The sequence below is a fragment of the Petromyzon marinus genome, chromosome 3 (genome assembly GCF_048934315.1).
Source record: "Petromyzon marinus isolate PM22_M1 ecotype Great Lakes invasive population chromosome 3, UKy_Petmar_22M1.pri1.0, whole genome shotgun sequence".
In the NCBI taxonomy this organism is placed as follows: domain Eukaryota; kingdom Metazoa; phylum Chordata; class Hyperoartia; order Petromyzontiformes; family Petromyzontidae; genus Petromyzon; species Petromyzon marinus.
The window spans coordinates 11329841-11351800 of NC_133669.1; the positions used below are offsets into that span (position 1 = coordinate 11329841).

Below are 21960 nucleotides of genomic sequence, written 5' to 3' on the forward strand. Positions count from 1 at the left end.
TCGATGACGTCAGCGCACTACAACTCAACCACCGACGCCCCGTTCGCCACTCGGTGACGGTGACGTCACCTACGGCACCTGTGACGGTGACGTCACCTACGGGACCTGTGACGGAAGACCCAGGTGCACTTTTTGAGGCCACGTGAAGTTGTCGAAGTTATCGCTGCTGAATGGAGGTCTCGGGATCAAGAACCCAGCAGGTGCAATGAGTTGTAGCTGACTGAGATGACCAGTATATGCACACCAGCTGTTCACCCAACTGTGCCAACTCAACCCTATGAGTACTGTTGTTACATTGTTTTTGTAGCTTTATTTTGTTCTGGTTGTGGTGTAATAGTTTTCTGCAATGTAGATTCACATTTTGTTTGTTGCGGTTGCACCCGACTTAAGAGCCGCATGGCTCACAGGGCTATACCTAATAAATGAAACTTGAAACCACCTCTCTCCGCCACTTCCACGTGTGTTGCCTCACTCAAGATGCCCGCCGATTGTTTAAGCTCAATGACGTCACGCCCAATTGCACATTCGTTTTAACGCGTGCGCGCGTGCGACGGAGGTGTTAAAGCACGATGACGTCACGCCCAATTGCACGATCGCTTTTGCGCGTGTGACGAGAGTTGTTAAAGCACGATGACGTCACGCCCAATTGCACGATCGCTTTAGCGCGTGTGACGGAGATGTTTAATCGCAACGACGTCACGCCCGTGTGACGGGAGTTGTTAAAGCACGATGACGTCACGCCCAGTTGCACGATCGCTTTTTGCGCGCGTGACGGGAGTTGTTAAAGCACGATGACGTCACGTCCAGTTGCACGATCGCTTTTTGCGCGTGTGACGGGAGTTGTTAAAGCACGACGACGTCACGCCCGTGTGACGGAGTTGTTAAAGCACGACGACGGGAGCTCGGTGGTGCCGCGCCGCGCAGAATTTTGCGTTTTGCGGTCGAGACGCTCTGGAGCGACGGCGGCGACTGGCACCCATCGTTCGCTTCGCGTTCGAACGCTTTGCTTGGCGGGCGGGTAAAACCATCGGCGGCTGCAGCGCGGCGACCGCCTCGTCGGTATCGCCTCGTGCGGCAGGCGCAGCTGCGTTCGGAGCGGCGGGGACGATGAGTGAACGTGAGCCCATGCACGTGGATGGCGACACCCTGGAGGGGGTGAGTGGTTCGCATCGCTGACATCGCAAATCTTTATTGTGCTGTTTTCTTGTTGTTGTTGCTGCGAATGCAGTGCGCAGGCGGGCATTGACGACTTCCTACAAAGATGCCCTCCGATGGATTTTTCTATGCGGTTTTTTTTATTTCTCCTCTAACGCGGTTTATTGGGTTGCTTTCGTTGCGATTTGTATTCGTTTCGTGACCCAAGTCACTGGGCAAAGGAGGCGACCCTGATCGCTTGAGTTTTGACCCGGTTTAAGAAGTCATTGTGAATGTAAATGCCTTTAAAAAAAAGGCAAACTGTTCCTGAAGTATTCGTGTAATGTAAAGGTGAAGTCCTGTAATTGCATGCCACGTCACTGCTGGCGGAAGGGCCCTCCATCAGAGCACCTCAAGCGGTATTAGTCCGCCCGGGGTCGATAAATTAGCTACCGAATTTGTGGCAAGCCGGTAGTGAGGTTGTTGAAAAAAATGTACAAGTTTTAGAATGTTAAAACACCAAACCTTATTGCAAGGCATCAAGGCTGCATTAATCAATGGCAAAACGGTCCCATAGATGCAACTGCTCGACCCGCGATATTAATAATTTGATACTTGCATTGCCTTTGTAGTATTCGCCTTTTGGTGTTCTCTGGACTGACAATGGTGAGACAAGGCCATAAACAAAGCTGTCTCTGCTGTAGGCCATTCGGTTTCAAAGACAATGCCCATAAATTATCAGAGCATTTTTCGATTTAAAGCTTTCGTGACTGCAATGATTCATCTTCTTTGGTTCTTTCGGTAAAGTCACGTAGAATGATAATAAAATAATAAATTGATAAAATAAAATAACACAATAATATTCTCACGACGTTTCGGCCACAACACAAGCGGCCTTCATCAGGTGAAGGGGGCGAGACTGTCTGGTAGGACAGCGCTGTCCTACCAGACAGTCTCGCCCCAGGACAGCGCTGTCCTACCAGACAGTCTCGCCCCCTTCACCTGATGAAGGCCGCTTGTGTTGTGGCCGAAACGTCGTGAGAATATTATTGTGTTATTTTATTTTATCAATTTATTATTTTATTATCAGAGCATGTTTGTTTGGATGCTCTGCCGCACGTACTTGTGGTTAATGCAGATTTCAGGCCTTGCAAATAGGTATCATTCTATTTGGTGTTAGCACATTGATACTGACACAAAGGTCCCACAGTGAGGGTTTTCTGTCAAAAGGATGGTTTCCAACACAGGAATTGTGGAGCTTCCACTGTCGGCGTAAGGACCTCATTGATGTCCGTGGAGATATCCCTTTACAGTACATTATTCCTCTTGTTGCCTATTAAGCGTGATTCCAGAAATCGCATACTGGTTGTGATTAAGTAAGTAGGCTTGGACAGGGTACGTCTCCAGGAAGTAAAGGGATCGAGAACAGCGACGGATTGGCAGCCAACGGATAGTTAACGCTGGAAGAGGACTTCATCCCCGTCTCGACTCGCTTGCCTCTCTCCGTGCCCTCCACTGGCTACCGATTGCCAGCAGGGTGACATACAAGATCGCCTGCCTATGCCACCCCATGCCTTCACATCTGCCTGCCCCCCCGTACCTCTCTTCATTATTGACGACTTGCAGCACAGCACACGGCAGATGCCTTAGCAATGCGACTCACTCACGACCTCGTCTTGATACCAAGATCCAGGACGGTCACGTCTATGTGCTGCTTCTCGGTGGCTGCCCCAACAGTCTGGAATGCCATCCCTCTGCACATTCTCAGCGCACATTCTCAGAATCTCCTCAATCGTCTCCTTGAAGAGACATTTAAGAACTCACCTCTCCAACCATGCTTTCGAGTGACTCTGAGCTTGGCTCCGCGCCTCTGAGTTGCGGCTGTTACGTCTGCGAAAATTTGCGCGCGTTATAAATTGCATTATTATTATTAACGGTGGAGACAGAGCGATGGGATCAACTTATGTGCAGGAGCTACATGGAGTATTACTGTGAAAGATGGCGACGGCTCGGGGAGGCATTCATCCAGCAGCAGACTGATCATGGTTGATTAACAGTAATGGAATTTGAATATCAAACACTGCTACAATTATGCCATGCAGTTGCGCATTGCAGGTGTCAGGTCAGTTGCAGTGTATTTTCTCCTCCTGTCCATAGGTGTCGCGTCTGCAAAGCTGGTAGGACATTTGCTGACAGCAAATAAGTGACTTTTAATGGGAACACTGCTGTGAGCTCTCCTTGGTATTGTATTACGGTGTTGGCAATCTCATCCTGGTGCAATGTATGGAGCGATTGTTGACTTTAATGGGAGGGGCGGTGGTGCAGTGGTTAATGTACTGCGCTACGCACCCGGAGTTTGGTTCCCGGCCACAGTTGACATCAGCGGGGAGTGATATCTGACCTGATCCTGTCCCACCTCGCTCCTTCACAAATCTGCACTGTTGAGTGTGGTGACGTATGGTCAAACAAACACCCTGACTGACACGGTATGTGGGACATCTAAATGTAGCAGTAGATATATGACAAGGGGCTGTGCATTATAAACGATTCCAAAGGTTTGAAACTAAAATCTTCAGCCCTTTGTCAAGCTACTGCTGGGTGTGATGTCCACTGCAGGCCACATCTGTTTGCCTCAGTGAAATGTGAAGTACACTACAGTTTCTTTGTGGATCCTCTTGGTAAACCATGGGCCTCACTTATTCAGTCAGTCTCACCCACCTAAAGCAGCATGTTGAAAACCTCTGATTACAAAGAATTGTCATCTGTATTTGCTTGAAAACTGGTGGCCGCACATATCTGTAATCTACTACGTTAGAAGTGGAGTTGGTCAATCACCCATGTTGACCAGGAGATGGCACTGCAGTACAAGTGTGTGTTATCTGTGGAATACTGTATAAGAGTTTTCAATGTTATATCCCCATGCCTAGTTTTCTGAAATACGCTAAAAACTCTAACTTCAATGTAATCAATATTCAAAGTAATTAGCTGAATAGCCAAATGTAAGACTCTTCCAAAACATGTTAAATCGCAATTTGTGATTTTTTTTGTACGAGTTATTTTTTGAGTGACTACTTGCTATCCCTACACATTTGTATCCAATCATGTACCGGATGTTTGTCCAATCGGAATTTCTTTGGGTTGTGCTTACCCATTAATGTTCCTTTATATTTCTTGCTTAATTAGCTTTTAGTTGATAAACTTTAAAGGAGTGCCACTTATTTTAATGGTTGTGTAGGATTAAGGGTCATTGAGATTATATGGGTAGGATTTAGAGTTTGAGGTTAGGAATTAGGGTGTATGGGATTAGGTTATGGACATGAGTGGCTCAGACTGTATTTTTTAACCAAGCATCTGGTTAATAGTAATCTTGGCCTCATTCGTATTATGCAACCGTTGCATAATGCAATTATGGGGCCCAGAATACTGGGCTCACCATTGCGAGGTTGTGAGTTAAAATTCCAATCAGAGGTCTACATAGGGCATCATCCCTGTGGAGTTTTTAACACTGTCGGAATTAAGTTTTGACTGTCAAATGGAGAATTTGGCCCCTATCGTAATATGTAAATGCATTTCAGCTACTTCTCAATCCACTGCTGGGTGATAGTCTCTCCACACTTGCTTATTTGAGTTATTTTGGTGGAGGGTGGTGATTTTGATATCACTTTCCACTTACATTAACTATGGCTTGGATTTGAACTCAGATCGCTGGGTTCATAAAGTACTATGTGAATCACTGCATTGCCACACCTCCTGGACCCTGTCATAGAAATATGGAATTTTTAGCACGAGCTTATGGTGCCAAACATAAGGCATTCCTCCACATTTTTTTTTCAAATTTCAACTTCGTTTTTCCGTTTTAATTCATGTCTATGTTATGCTTTGTTTTACTGCGTGATGCTGAAGATAAACTCATGATTTAATCCAGGAAACCCTTGTGAAAAAGACCATGTTACATGTCTTTGTTTTCCCATCTCCTGTTGAAAAAAAAGTTTTCTCGTTTTTCTTTTGGCAAGCCACGGTAGTCGTAGCTTAAGAAAATTCTGAGATGAACGGGACTGTGCACTTATTCACGTTTCAGGGAGGGCAGATCTTGAGGGTGTCCTCAGCCTTGAGCTGCATCCTTGGAAAACCCATCCACGTGACCAAGATCCGGGCTGGACGCCCCAAGCCAGGTCTCAGGCAAGGACATTCCCCTCTCCCTTTGCTCGGCTTTAAAGGCGACATGTCTGTTCAATGTATATCTGTTGTTAAGCGCTATTATAGTCGTGTTGTAATATGTTATTACTGCAACAAGAGTGAACTATAAATGCAACTATCAACATTCTAATTCGCTTATCTGTAGTGAACTCGATGATATTTGTGCATTGTTTTTGTTGGGAAGTCATGGAGTCAAAGTTTTACACAGTTGCTTCTCGTTAAGACGATCAACCAATAGTTTGACAATGATGCAGATTTCATTTAAGACAATGTAATACAATGTCGGCAGAAATAAGAATGAGATTATTATCGATATTGTGAAGTGGAGGGCCGCTCAAATTGTGTCTCGCCAGAAATCAGTTAATCGTGTGACTCAGTCAAACCTGATGTCACAGTGCTTTCCCTGCGATGCATTTGGGCACTGAAAATCTGAAGTTCTAAATATGGTCATCGAGAGCATCTTTCAGAATCTGAGATGCTTGCATTTGTCCATTAGAGGAGTTACTTTTTACAATAAATAGATATCCTACATTCTTTTATTTTTATTCACACTTTCCAGCTAAGTTTGATCCAATCAAAATAAGTTACATTTGAGTTTCAAGTTATGTTGCTCTTGGACAAATTGAAAGAGTTAACCAAAAAAAACTGCAATAATGGGTAAGTCTTTTTGGCCAAAGTGATGCCATCACACGTCATAATATGACTTCGTCTCACGTTTTGCCACTTGAAGGTCTAGCTGTCATTGCTAATTAGATACAGTACTTGCAAGGACAAACTGTCCTGGAAAGGTGTATAGAACCGATTAAATGCATTATTTTTCTTATTAATTTTTTATCATCCGATGCAACAACACTTTTACCCGGTCCGACACTAGAACCAATTGTGACATGGAAACAAGACATGGTCATCATGACACTGCTCCGTTAAACTTCTTTGCCAAATTTGTTTTAAAAAAATACATGGTAGTGAGGGTTGTCCATTGGGGAGGAGCTGAACCTTTGGAACCACTTGGCTAATGGAACGTGGAGTCTCAGACTCGGGCCCTGGTATGGTTTCTGAACCAAAACTGGGCTATTTTTTGCCAACTTGGTACCCAGTGTCATGAAAATGAGGAATCAGACATTTCACCCAGCTGGGACTTATGAGGTCAGTGGTGCCTCATTTGACTCCGTGTAAAAAAAAAAATCGCTCTGCAGCCCCGTTGAGTTGATGAGTGCTGGCAGGCCCTTACGTGGCTAGGGTTATTTTGTAAACTGTTTTGATGCTCTTGTTATGAATGACGCAGAAAACTGTTACACTTTAAGGCATATGATTTTTAAATATTGTAAATTCTAACTTGATCTGTTGCGAACAGTGCTGTTGCTATAGTAACGCAGGACTTAATGAAAGTATGGTGGCTAGTAGAGCATCTGTCTATCCCATATATGCTTTAAATCCGCTATCATGTATGGTTATTGGGTAGAAGAAACGACAACAAGAATTAAAAATTATCTTAAGTGAAAAGTTTTGTTAATTATTTTCAAGTGAGCACACCTTTGAACAATAAATGGGTGGACAGTTTGAACACTAACCTGAGCCTTTTTGTTATTTCAACTTTGGCCTCATTGTGTGCAATGTTCTGTTGACCTTGTGCAATGTCAGATCTTGCCGATTCCAGAACGTAATCCCATTTGCATAGATTGGTTTGTCTTTGGAAGGTCCATTCATGAATGCTACAATTTGAAATGTTTAATTATTTTTTTGTGCTACTTAATATGCTGATGTTGATGTAGAGCAGCTTGTACTTTAATGACATATACACTGCATAGGACTTCTTTTTTTTCTCTCATATATATGAGGTTACTTAAGTTACATGTCCGAAGGTGAAAGAGTAATTAAAACTCTTACAGAATGAGGCAGTCTTTTGTGATGCTTACGTTCTTTCTCTAAATTTAAAATATCTATTGGTTTTAGTTCTCCAATTCGGATTACGCTAGTAGCATGATTTCATCAGATTAATAATCCGTTCAGAAATCTCAGAGCAGTGTACCCCATGTGAATGAGAATGGTTAAAAAAAGATTTTTGAACTGGACTTTTGAAATATACTGCAGGTGGCCTTTTCATTCTTTACACATGACGAGGTTGCACTTTCCCATAGTACTGTGAGATTCGTATAACTGTTTTTATTCTCAGATCTCTAATTAAGCCAAATTACATTTATTTGAATTTCGTGAAAATAAGTTTGAACCCCAAATTTCAAATAATGGTTGTTTTTTTGCAGTCATTAGTGGCCAGCCTCGGGCAATAAACGAATTCATGGGTAGCTGAAACCCAGTTTGAACCAGCTTAGGTGCTCAGTGCTCTGACCTCTGAGTCAAGCAGCTAACCTCAATGGTCACATTGATGTGGTTATGCTTTAATCTTTCTTTTACATAACTGTTTACACTTATGTTGCATGCAGTATATTTTAGCTAATATAACTTGATTTCTGGAGTCTGTAAAATAATCTTGATTCTCAGCAGTTATTGGCTCTTCCAATTCGTTTTTGTGTCTGGAGTAGCTCAAATGTTTCCTTTACAAATTGTGTAGTATTTTATTTTTTCATATTTTCATTGAGAAGTAACTCCAGGGTTTGCCATTATTTTAGATTATAATTAAGACTTTGAATGTCTCGTCCCATTAAATATTCAAGGCTGACATCCCAAGATAGTTTCTAAAATTAGACAATTATTAAGTGTGAAGTAGTTGTAATGTTACGTGTATTTACATTACACATTAACTAATATTGGCTGTTAGTTAAATGTGCAAGCATTATTGGGTCAGTAAATAATGAAGCTGTGTGCAACTCTGCTCCCTGATAAGAAAACACGTTAACACACTTGTTGTGGAAAGTGTGGTTACCAGATTACTTACAACATACCAGCAAACAGTTTTCTGCTAAATTCAGGATCCCATTATCAGTTTTCTATGTGGACATCCTGTGAGAACATCCTATTGATGATTAAAAACCTTAGTCTTAACACACACACACTTTCATAACTCAAACAAAAATGTGGGCCCCTTGTGCAGACCACAGCATCTGATGGGACTCTCCACCCTGCGGGACCTCTGCGGAGGTCGCTTGGTGGGTGCAGAAATCAACTCGTGTGAGGTGACGCTGTATCCTGGGCAAATCCAGGGTGGCTCCCACCGTGCTGACACACAAACAGCGGGGTAGGATTAATTTGCACAACTTTACATCTGTGGACCAAATGTGCCATTGCCCAGAATTCCAACCTGCTTGTGCATTATTCGATGGGGGTGTAGGCCCATACCCATCGGTAGTGTTGTAGTCAGCGTGCTGCGCTACGAACCCGGTGACCTGGGTTTGATTCCTGCTCACGGCCAACACCAGTGACGATTATCTGAACCGGTTTTGGGCCTCCCCTCGGTTGACTCGGCCTCAAATGAGTACCTGGTGTGGTGTGTAAACATCGCCACTGGGGAGACAAAGGCAGTCAGGCATGGTGCAGGCCGTTCTGGCCTTCAAAGGTGCTCGCTAACAACACTCGCCCTAACAGTCTGTTAAAGGCTATACGGGGGATTTTGTCTTTGTGTAGCCCCATACTGGTGCTGTGTAAGTGTGCCACGAGTTGTGAGTTTAGCCAGTTTTTTATTTTATGTCTTAGTCCAGTCCATGGAAACCTGTGGAATATTCGTTGAGTCTTAGTCTGGATTTGGCATAGTAATTATCTTAGTCCACTCGGCTCAAGCGGTGAAACATTTAGTCAACACTCTTAGTTATTAAATATTGGTGTCATGGGCATACGAGTAAACAATTTAATGATTTTTTTTATTTTACCTGGTAAGGCTCGCTGAGCTATATAACTACTCAGAAACGACCCGGCCATAAATGATAGCTCAACGAAGTGGCTTATCATGTGGAAATTTATAGCAGCCAAATACTCTAAACGCATGTTTCTAAATGTCAGGGTCAGGATCGAATCCACAACCTCCTGTATACCAGGCGATGGAGTTAACATCTCACCACTACGGCTTGTTTTGTCATCGTCATTTATGCATTGGTCTTTGGTGGGTAGTCCTAATCATCGGCATGCTTGATGACTTTCCGCATAGTCATCGTTGACAAAAAATAAAAATACATATTTAGTCGACTTATATTTTCATCACTAATTTCTTGAGCAAAATTAACACTTTTCTCCCCCTGGGTGTGCAGGAGTGTATGTCTGATGGTGCAGTCTACGCTGCCATGTATCCTCTTTGCTGCTCGCCCTTCGGCGCTCACCCTGCGAGGAGGCACCAATGTCTCTCACGCGCCCCAGATCGACTACACGACCACGGTGAATTTGTCTTTTCGGTTTTGTATCTTCAGGCACTAAAGCAGAATGCTTTGGTAGTTTCCAAGATGTCTTTTACTGCTTGGCCAGGTTGTGCAACTTCCTCATGCAATGCATATTATTAATTGGTTGGTTAATGTAAGCTGCTCTTTGGTGTAATGTGGCATGAATCGACAAACATTCTCAAATATGTTATCGAACGAATATTGTTTGTTGAATTAATATCTTAACGTTAACCAGAAGTATTTTTTCGTGAGTAGTTGTGTTCTGTGTCATGGTTTGTCAGTATTCTTTTTTACATATCACATTTCACTTAAACATTGAAGTCCTGTTTGTTTGCAGGTCTTCAAGCCATTTGCCGAGAAGTTTGGGATTAAATTCGACTGCGACGTCAGAATACGGTTGGAATTATCTTCTTTGCTATCTTTTTAGTTTTTTTTCAGTTTTTCTTATGTCTGTCGGTTTCCTCCAATGTTATTCTTGTTGTGGAATCGGTGTCATGTCATGAGATGAACTTTCTATTCGAACCTCTCGCAGCGCAGCGCGAACCTTTGTGTTCAAGAATGACCCATGCAGGTGACCTCTGGGCCCACAATATGGGGCCACATTTTACTTATTTGCCATCTTAGTGACTTGGGCTTTGCTCCAGGTCCACCAGTTTCTTCCCACATGCGGAATCTTCAATGAGGCATTGGTAAATTAATCCAAGCAGAACCCTTTTGAATAATGTTATCGGATTAAGTTGAGGTATGCCGAAGAAAATGCATTTCTTATTTTGTGACCTGTAATCATTCTGTGTTAATATTAGACCATTATGTTTTCTGTGTTAATATTTGTAGTGTTAAGTAAATGTACATACCTTTTATTAATGAACGGCTAGAAGAGGGCTTCCTCACACTGTTGTGGGGGGTTATTTTAGGTTTATATGAACACATTTCACGATGCCGTTCAGTCCAGGTTTGTAAAAGTGGGGAACATATATGTTGGAGCATTGTATTGTACAACATATATTTTTTTGTGCACTGTTCTCTGGTGATAAAATAAAATATTTATTCTGTAAAAAAAATTTGTGGGGGAAAAATATGTTTGCTTTCATTTGGACATTGCTTCTAATGTTTAGTTTGAAGGTTGCATGGTGAACTGGCTTTGGTACGTCACTGCAGGGGTTACGAGCCCAAAGGAGGCGGGGAGTTGGTTTTGAGCACAGCTCCAGTTCGGAACCTAGAACCCATCACAGTGACTGAGCGAGGAGACATCACAAAGATATACGGGAGGGCCTACGTAGCCGGCGTTCTTCCCATCAAGGTGAGACTTCCTACGGCTAATTCTCTCACCGATCGTCGCGTATCCAAATTTGCCACAAATTACCATGGGTAAGGATATGTTGGATAGGAATCGTGAACATCGCCCAGATCTAGTCCACGCAGATTTAATTGCCTCCAGTTTTAACCAGATGACAACCTGATGAGTTTGTGGGCCAAATTGATGTGTTATATATGATGTACATCAGCAGAAAGACAACAAAGTGGCAGAACATTGTGGCCAATTGGTCATTTGTCTTCCAAATGGCGAGCAGGAATTCCCTTTCCTCTAACACATAAATCAGCCCCTGTGTGTTTATACAACGAGTATTCGGCTCCACAGGAAGGAACCACAATTACAATAACTTTAAGGTTTGGTAATTTTTTACAGTTTAGCCTCTGACTTTGACATGGTCTCTGGATGGTCTTTTCCTGTTCATTATGCCATAGGATATTTTGAGCAAAATTCGAAACAGATACCATTGCTGTTATTGCTACAACATCAGTGCTCTCTGTTGGTGTTGTAGCAACCTGTCACATGAATGTTTGACTGCAAAATTTAGAAACTGAAATCTACTACTTTTCTCATCTGGCAGGGAGAATTTAGCAACTTTATATTTAAGCCACATATAATGTTGCTAATTTCCCTTTTCCATATGAAAGAAGTAGTTTTCAGTTTGCAACTTTGAATACTGAAAACTCTAACAATGACTTGGTGGCAAGCGCGCTGTTCAAAGATATGTATAGTATAATTTATATGCATCATATGTACCTTCCGAAGATGATAATTATATCTTCTTTGGTTCTTTCGGTAAAGTCACGTAGAATGAGAATAAAATAATAAATTAATAAAATAAAATAAACCAATAAAATTCTCACGACGTTTCGGCCACAACACAAGTGGCCTTCTTCAGGTGAAAGGAACAGACCTGTCGGGACGACAGAGCTCTGAACAGACCTGTCGGGACGACAGAGCTCTGGCCGAAACGTCGTGAGAATTTTATTGTTTTATTTTATTTTATTAATTTATTATTTTATTCTCATTCTACGTGACTTTACCGAAAGAACCAAAGAAGATGAATCCTTGCAGTCACGAAAGCTTTAAATCGAAATGATAATTATAATAAAGCAATACAGCCTCTTTTATCATAAGTTGCTAGTTAAAAATGATGTCTTTTTAAATTAACTATTTTTTTACATTTAATGTCATGTCTGATTAAGAGTTTGGTGGTGAAGCGTTGATGCGCTACGTGTCATTTATTCAATCATCTTTCAGTCAGTTCGAACGTCACCGATTCTCCTGCTACCCCCATCGTCTGAAACTCCCCCCAGCCATCCGTGCTGTCGACTGCCTACCCATACTCAAGTCCCAGCTGAAGAGCTTTTTTTTTCCTTTGCCTACACTTGATGGGCCTCCCTCCAAGAAATAAATACGCCCATTGTTTCTGTACAGCATCTTGAGATACATTCACATTTAAACACTATGTACATCTACATTGTATTCTATTTCTGGCAGATGGCAAAGGACGCTGCAGCAACTGCTTTGCGAAAGCTCAAGCAGGAGTTCCGTGACATAAACGTTAACATTAGCGCCGTGCAGGAGCCCAGGCAGGGTGCTTTCGGCAACGGAAATGGCATCATGTGAGTTGTTGCTCAACACACTCACACACATGAACACCGCAACGCAAAGCGACATCCGTCCAGAAGCCTCCCTTATTTATTGCTCAAAGAGGGGAATTCTGATAATCTGGAGATTAACGCTACAGTGGGTGAGAAGTCATTCTTGTACAGACACGCATTGCATAGAACATTCTAATCGAATTAGTTGTAAATGTGTGTACTTTATTAAGTTATATGGGGGTAGAGTGAGGACACAGTGGTTAGTGCACTGCACTCTGGACTGGACCACTCAACTTCGATTCCTGGCCATGGCTCACATAAGTGGCAATTGATATTTAAACTGGTTGTGGGTGCAACTCTTTCACCAACCAGCAATGACCAGTGTGTTGAGGTATGGGAGGCTTTCATTGAGCTAATGATTGATAAAGGGCTGTAAATTGATGAATAATATTATATATTGACTTGTATATTCACTGCTGCTTTATTATCTGGCAGCCTATTAAATGAGAGGTATTTTTTCAAAAGTAAAAATCCATCTTAAAATGTTACAATAAACACATCTTCGGTACGTGAAGTTATATTTTACCGAAATGAGTGATGATAAAAAAAATGCACAATTTTTTTTATGTTCATAAGCAGATATATTAAGTGGCCATAGTGCATGTTAAGTTTTGTGCATGATTGTGAAATGCCATGTAATGATTTTAGATTTTTTTTTTTTACTTTTGTAGAGTTTTTGCAGAGACGAGCACTGGTTGCATCTTCGCAGGTGATGCACTTGGAAGGCGAGGTAAGATGAAAACTCAGAACCTTCCTCATTCAAGACCCACTGGAGAGTGTAACAGTTAGCACAATGGACTTGCAATCCAAAGCTCACCATCAGCAGTTGAAACAATGACCACGTTTATTAAATCCCCCCCCCCCACCTCTGTCCACCCATCAGTATAAATGGATAAACTGCAGTCACGGCTGGTCACTTGTGATGGGGTTTAATGTTTGGGTATTACCACTTCCAAAGGTAATGGCCAGCATAGAAGAATGGCCCAAGATATCCTGCAGAGCTTCCTCTTGTGGCAGTCGTTTCGCCAGCAGTGGCATGAGCAAGCAGTTCCAGGGCTCGTGTCTTTTACCGTTTTGCAGACCAAAAAAGCGTCTTATTTTTATTCCTTTTGGTTTTCATGCATTTGAACAACTTGTATTGTCGTCACATTTCCCCTGTTTCCTTATGTCTGCCTTGAGTATTTTCCAAACCACTGAAGCAGTCTCCCTTGTTGGCTCTAGTGAAGTTACAGTTTTGTAAACATTCCATTTAATCTGTGCGAAATAATGTGCCAAAATATGATGCTTAAAGTATTCTTATATTTTTTTATGCACAACTTTGTTCAGTTAACTGTTTACATAGAAAGCAAGCTTACCGACACATTTCTGTGATTTCCTCTGTTCTAATTTTTTTTATGTTATGTCGATCAGTTTTTCCCTCAGCTTTATATGCATAAATGAATTGTAAAATCACAGGTGTATTCCCATGTTTTACATCTTTTTTTATATTATTTTGCTGATTTAAATTTCCGAATGTTAAGCCACTTTGTTTGTTGAGCTGTCATTTGTGGCCAGGTCGCTTCTGAATACAAAAAAACTTAATAACTCAGTGGGCTTTGCCTGGTAGGATGACAATGGTTAAGTTTTATTTGTATGTTCGAGTGATATATAATAGAGGGTTTTTTTGGGTTAGATCACCTAATATGTGTCGTTAAAACCTGTCGCCACCCGACACGGCCAACTAGCAAGGGTTTTCACGTAAAGAGAATGTGCCCAATTTGTCACTTGTACAGCACACCGGTGTATTGGAGAGCCAAGACAAAACATTTACAATCTGAGTACGACGTTTCGCCATTAATTACAACTAGCTTTATCAGGCGACAGCCAGATTCGAGTATATTTTTTGTTTGCATTCTGACCACAAGCATTGTGGTCAATGCAGACATGATTCCTTGTAAAAAAGGTTTCAGTTTTTTTTTTACATCTTAACACCTGTTATGTTGCCAGAAAAAAGGGGGAAAACCTATTATCAGCTTTATAGCTCTTTGTATTCCTTCAGTATTCATAAATATTCTGATTAAATGTCAGCATATTTTTGAGATGTAATGTTTTATTTGCATGTTATTGTTTTTTTCAGGCGTGACTCCTGAACAACTCGGCACAAATGCTGCCGAAATGCTCCTCAGCAATATCCGGCATGGAGGCTGTGTGGACGAACATCTGCAGGACCAGGTCGCTCCTTACTCTGTTAATATGATGTTTAAAATAACGGTTTCCCTCCCTTTATGCGGGAGATGCATACAGTTAACATAATGTCCCACGTGCGAATCACATAACTGCATACGAGCGATTTCAAACCGAATTCTACACATTTTCGGTCGAAATAGGTTAGCCGCATATAGGCAAAATTGCACAACTTACCCTGCAATAAGCAAGGGAAACCTGGATAGCTGTTTAAAAATACAAGATTACTTTATCACAGAATTGTGAAAGATGGCGGCAGCTTGGAGAGCCGTTTATCCAGCTGTGACTAAGGTTGATCACGATGACAAAACTGCAAGCATCGAACAAGATTTAATATGCATAATCTTTCTCTGCAGTGTATAGACAGCAATTGTGTAGAATTTAATTTCAAACTATTTTAGTTTAACTTTTAGGCTTTGTTTTGATTAAATCCTCTTCCAAAAAGGCTGGCCAGTTTGGTAGAGTCAGTCAGAATACCCTTTAGGACAGGGGTCCCCAACCCCCGGGCCGGGGAATGGTACCGGTCCGTGGCATGTTAGGAACCGGGCCGCACAGCAGGAGGTGAGCAGTGAGTCCGCGCGTGGCCCGCCCATTGTTTTATTATTTACCACTTCCGTCCGCACCTCTTTCCCGCACTTGTCTCAGTCACAGTTTTGGTAAGCCCACAAGCTGACCCTAGTAGCCAAAATGAGTAAAAAACAAACGTCGCTGGAGAACTTCTTTGAAAAGGGGGAAAGACCCAATGATGAACCCCCCCCCCCCCACCCGGTCCGTGAAAAAATTGTCTTCCACGAAACCGGTCCCTAGTGCCAAAAAGGTCTGGGCCCACTGCTCTAGAGCATCCTGTAGTGGAGGCTCTTTCACCAGCAGTGGCATGAACAAGCAATTGCAGGTTTGCACTTTAAACATTTTACCTTTAATTGAATGAATCCACCTTAATCCAGCAGTGCATTATAAATGACTGGCGATTGGATTGTGATTACATTGAAGGTAAATCCTGCGTTATCATGTAACACTTGCTTTTAAAGCACAGCTTTGTTGCTAATTTTTCATTTCGCAGAGGTCATAACCACAACAGTAGCCGGGCCCAAGTTTTAAAAACAACATTTTGGAGGATATGTTCAGACCCTTGACAGGCCTTCCTGAAAACAATCCAAATGACAATGCTTACAAAAGCCGGATGCAATACATTTATTGGAACATTGACGCACGTTGTCATTCTGATTTGTTTCAGTATTTTCAGTGCTTAGCTGACTGTTGTTTTTGGTTTAAAAAAACACATTTGAGGTTGTCTATTTTATTATTTAAGCATCATTGGACACTATTGTTGGGTGCAAGTTACATTGGTACTAAATAATAATTTACAGCTCTTTTTCAATAATGTGCTGGATGAAGGCCTCCGCATGCCAGAACAATGAGGCCGAAATCTTTTGCTAGGTGTTTGAATTATGAACCGTTTGTATTAATTATTTAGCAATTTATGTCTACCATTGTTTGTGCAATATTAACATGAAACATTGATATATGCAAAGTAATGTAAACATTTGTATGTTTAATCATCATTATTGGAACCAGACATTTAAGGATGTGACTTTTTTAAATGCCAGGAAAGGGCCTTGTAGATATTGTGTAAATTACTTTGTAGGATCCCATTTATGTTGCTGTCTGTCCTGAGCGCAATGTCTCACTGAATGGGCTAAACAAACCAACTGGTTAAAAATACATCAAGAAGCATTTGTGCATCCACTGGTGTAAATGTGAGTGAACGTTACCTAGTCTGATCGGACCTTTGGGAATAGTTCTCCTGGGATGTTGAGCCAGTCGAATTTGAGCTGCATTTGGCAGCATTAATGCGATGAATATCACGTTGCAGTCTGCTTTTCGCTTGCAAGTTTCAGATTTACTGCGATACATCCGTCCTTGAACGGGCAAAAGGCGAGTATGCAATATATTTAACGTGGAATTGGCCCTTCTTGGTCACACACATCATGTGAACCTTATGGCGGCACCCCGGAGTCCCAAATAAACGGAAGTCAAAATCGTAATTTATTTATTTTTGGCGACTCCATCCCACCGCGCACATAAACACCACGACCCACCTGCCGCGGATCATTCTGTTCTCATGTCCAAGCGCAGCGAGGATGAATGCACAAAAGAAGCAAAACTTTGAAACTTTGATTAGCGCATCGTGTAGGGCTCGTCGAGAGAAGTAGATTGCCGCATCGTTCGCCTTCAACAGACATGAAATGACGTCGCAACGCAGTTTATGCGAGAGCCAGGGGCTTAAGGGACCCTGGGGTCCCGCCATAAGGTTCATATGTACATTAGCTTGAATCTGCCTGGCTAATGTTCGACTAAGTTTGTGCTTTACGGTGTAACCCAAACTACAACTCATGTTTTCATTTGTCAACAGATAATAATTTTCATGGCGCTTGCAAAAGGAACATCCCGAGTGCTGACTGGACCCATCACCTTGCACACACAGACAGCCATCCACTTTTCAGAGGCGATGACCCCGGTAGGTTAATGTCCTTTGCTGTTGGATGTCAACATTTTAAAGCATTAGTGATTTTCCCCTCAAACAAGCACTCTGGTGCTCAACTCCACTTGTGGCCCTTAGCAATGGGTAGAAATACTTTCTTCCTGAGGTGCGTTCAATGGGCAGAGGACCCCAGAGTACTTTGCTATTGAATGACCTAGATTTGAAGATTTCGTGACTACAAGGATCCATACTCTTTGGTTCTATTCGGTAAAGTCACGTAAAAGTATAAAACAAAAAATAAAGATTCGTACAACAACAAAATCCAGAATCTGCTCAACGATGGAAGTTACTCAAAAATAAAAAATGACCCTACTAATAGCCTAGCGATAAAAACCAACAAGATCATCACAAGTTCGACCTCCCTAATCGACCCAACTAAACGTCCCTCCCTAAAAACTTCTGCTGCAAGACCCCCTAGATTCTATGGTCTTCCCAAGATTCATAAAGAAGGCGCCCCGCTGTGACCCATCGTATCCACGATCAACTCCCCTACCTATAGACTAGCCCGTTTTCTGTCAGATATCTTGCTACCTTTCACTGGCAAGACCGCGTCAGCAGTACTTAACTCAGCCCAATTGGTCTCTATGGTCAAAGACGTTGTACTGTCCCCTGACGATATCCTTGTCAGCTTCGATGTGGTCTCTTTGTTCACCAAGGTCCCAGTACCTGATACCATTGAAATAATTGAAAATTTGGTCCAACATGGACTAGACCCCGACACACCTGCACTGGTTAGGCACTGCCTCAACAATACCGACTTTACTTGGAATGGCTCCTTCTACAAACAAAATGAGGGCACTCCCATGGGATCCCCCTTGTCACCAGTGATAGCCAATATTTTCATGGAGAAATTTGAATCAGACGCCATCCAGACTTCCACCCTCAGACCTTCCCTGTGGAAGAGATATGTAGACGACACTTTCGTCATTTGGCCACATGGCCCCCCGGCTTTGAACCTTTTCCTAGACCACATTAATTCCAGACACCCTGCCATCAAATTCACCATGGAAGTGGAGAAAGATGGCAAGCTGCCATTCTTGGATGTTTTTTTTGAGAGGAGACCTGATGGCTCATTGGGACATTCTGTCTACAGGAAACCCACCCACACAGATTCCTACTTGAAACCTGATTCCCACCACCACCCGATGCAAAAGAATACTCTCATCAAAACGTTATACCACAGGGCTCATTGCATTTTGGACCTACGCCACCTGACCAGTGAATTAAAACATGTGCATCTGGCCCTCAAAAGGAATGGATACTCTGACCGTACCATCCGCCAAGCTGTTTCTCCCTAAAAACAGAAACAACCACTTGATACTCCGATCAAAACCATCACACTGCCATATATAGCAGGCGTTACTAAAAAAGATCTCCAAAATTGTAAACAAACACAAGATCCTGGTCCGGTTCATTACAGTACACAAAATCCGTGACCTGATCCCTTCCGTGAAGGATGTCATTTCTGACTTACAGTACCCCGGAGTTTACAGATTGATCTGCACCTGTGGTGACTGCTATATCGGGGAGACGAAACGACATGTCTCTGACCGAATTCGCGAGCACAAATCAGATTTGAAACACGGCAGAACGAATTCTTCTGCCGTAGCTGATCACTGTTACAACGCTGTGGGTGATCACGATATATTTTTCTCCGATAGCAAGGTTCTTTGCAAACCCACGGGTTTTTATCAGAGATTTGTTTACGAGGCAATTCAGATTTACAAACAGACACAATTTCAACCGAGAAGATGGTTTCAAATTAAGCAACCATTGGAAAGATGTTCTAAATCGAACCAAACATTAAACTCATTTTCAATGGTACAGTATATTTTTTCAAGTAGTGGTATCCCAAACTTTCGCAGCTGCTTAAATTCCCTTTTCACACCATCAATATGTAAACTCCCCCTCCCCCCCTCGCCGGTCTGCACATTTTCACCCCCTCTACACCGTTCATCATGCTAAGTCTGCCAATTAAATGCTAATTTTTTATGCTAATTCCTTTGTCAAGGCACCTTAATGCCTCTCACACAAGCTTAAAGGTCGCGGTCTGAGCTTGGCTGTGTTCACTCCAGCGCTGTCCTCGAGACAGTCTGGTCCCTTCACCTGATGAAGGCCACTTGTGTTGTGGCCGTAACGTGATTTTTTTATTTTATTTTTGTTGTTTTATACTTTTACGTGACTTTACCGAATAGAACCAAAGAGTATTGAATGACCTGTTAGCCCAGAAGCTCATCGTAAACATGAGTGGTCTCAGGAACTTCCTTGCTGAGCATTAGGTGGGCGTGTCATATTGTTTCAAGATGGCAAATATTCGCTACCAATGCAGCAGGCGTCCATGTTAGTTAATGTTTCCATCCTGGTTATGTAATCTTGCAAAAAGTAGCATTTTTTTCCACCATTTTAAAAACTGCGCCATTTAACAAGAAAATTAATTATCATCTTACCAAAGGTTCATCGCTCTCTAAATTTAAATTTATACATATTCAAAGGCTTGGGTTTCTTTGACCATGAACACAGCATCTGTGTATCACTACCAATTGAAATACAATTGCCAGTCATAGAATATGGCATGGTTATGAACCAAAAAGTTAAGAGAAACAGGCGACGAGTTGAAGCTGCATGAAAATAGTTGTCTGTTCAAGCTGTTTTGAAATAATCTTGTGAATTGTGGTTTTGATTTGCCGTTTTAATGTCCCTTTAGGCCAGGTTTACAGTGAGCAAGACCGAGAGTCAGCTGCCCAATGCTGATGCTTACATCATCGAGTGCCAAGGGATGGGAGCGAGCAATCCAAATATCTGAATGTGTGCCCTTGATTTAATCACTGAGGCACTGCTGGATGGTTACTGCAAAACTTGCGTGCAAGGTGGTATCAGCATTATGTGTCCATTGTCTTTCATTTGTTGACAGATTTCTTTAGTCATATAGAATGTGCTTTGAATGGTGTTTTCATTGTTTGGATTCCCAGTTGTCCACGGTCTTGAAAACATCAAACCCTCATCTGAGAGACACATGAAGGAAAATGTATCCCAATGTGTATTGGAGGCTCCCTTTCCATTTTATTTATACTGCCATCGTCGCTGAAATGGAAGGAAACCATTTAACTGTAACGGTACACAAAATATCCTGTGTATAGGCATAACCTTCGCAGTTTACATTGCAGAATAAATTATGTATGTTGAACTTCTTCCGCACCATACATAGCCAACCGTGCTAATTGGTGTTCGATATTCTTGTTTAAGTGCGACAAAATAGTGTGTGCACTATTTTATTATATGTTCATCATAAACCATGTACTATCCGCTGCTGTATGAAGGCCTATTCGTTTCCTCACCATCCCCCCCCGCCCCCCACAGTCCTACAATACCGCAATTCATCTACACATACAGTAAACGGATCTCCTCGCCCCAGCTTCGTGGTGGTGATCCTCTCAGGCTTGTTTTCTCATCTTACTGCCGTTCAACTACCAGTGTCATCCATCGGCCATCGATCCCTTCTAGCGTTGCGCCCTACCCAAGCCTTTTTACCTTAAGTCAAAATGTCGCAAATTTTCTTTTGTTCTGCGATTTACGTGTTCATTATTTTCTGGCTCTCAATTAATATCCCATCTCCACAAGGTGATCCATTCTCTGTGTTTGTGTGCACATTTCAGCATCATTGTACATGCCAATTTAACGTTGAAAGTAAATGATTATGAATGCTATACATGCTTAAAAATGCACTTGAACCACATACACTTAAACATGCAATGTTCTCAGTCTGTGTATTGGAAAGATGTATGTAAATAAAGTGCCAAATACCTGACCTTTCTCTTGCAGCACATGGAAATAAATGTCTGACATACTTCATATTTGCGGTTTGTGCTTTAGTTTTCCATTTGCGCTCTTCACTTGCAAGTGTTTCCAGTTGAAATGTTAAACAATGCTGCTTTGCAAGAAAAACAGGACATTTGTTATTTTTAAAAAATTGCAATGGCTGTTTAACACATTTAATCAACATCATGGGGCTTGGCATACTTCGTTGGGTAAAATGTCCAAACTAGCTCAGAAAAAAGATCCAAACAAGTTACATGTTTTTGTGCTGGCTGTTGAATTATTGTGGACGTGATGAACAGTCCTTTTAGCTAATTTCAATGGCGACAACACCCACATCTCCATTTGCGCTGCTATAATTATCTTATTCTTGATATCCCTGCTCTTATTTTCCTCCTAAAAATGAAAAATGCTTCCGTGCGTTATTTTTTTAATCTCCCCGTTTAACTCTAACAGTTCGCATCTCCTCCAACTCCACTGGCTTCCCGTTTATTCCACCGCTGTCTTTCTAAATATCTGACGAAAGTCTTTAAATCTCCCCATGGCCTTGCCCCACCATATCTTGCCTCATCTCCTGTCTCCTCTCGTCCACTTCGTCCCCAATCTTCTCTGGACCTTCTTTGGTTCTCTCGGTAAAGTCACGTAGAATGAGAATAAAATAAGACAATAAAATTCTCACGACGTTTCGGCCACAACACAAGTAGCCTTCAGGTGAAAGAACAGAACTGTCGGGACGACAGTGCTCCAATGAGC

The 21960-nt window shown here is 42.1% G+C and overlaps 1 protein-coding gene across 1 annotated transcript; it reads left to right on the forward strand.

Annotated features, from left to right (window-relative positions):
- The first annotated feature begins 869 nt into the window (after positions 1 to 869).
- Positions 870 to 20328, forward strand: RTCA (RNA 3'-terminal phosphate cyclase). Its single transcript, XM_032974028.2, has 11 exons — positions 870 to 1155; positions 5213 to 5313; positions 8381 to 8524; positions 9528 to 9651; positions 9991 to 10049; positions 10812 to 10953; positions 12466 to 12590; positions 13301 to 13359; positions 14746 to 14840; positions 17266 to 17370; positions 20099 to 20328. The coding sequence occupies exons 1-11, from the start codon at positions 1108 to 1110 to the stop codon at positions 20195 to 20197; spliced, it is 1101 nt and encodes a 366-aa protein (XP_032829919.2). The 5' UTR covers positions 870 to 1107; the 3' UTR covers positions 20198 to 20328.
- Positions 20329 to 21960: the final 1632 nt, after the last annotated feature.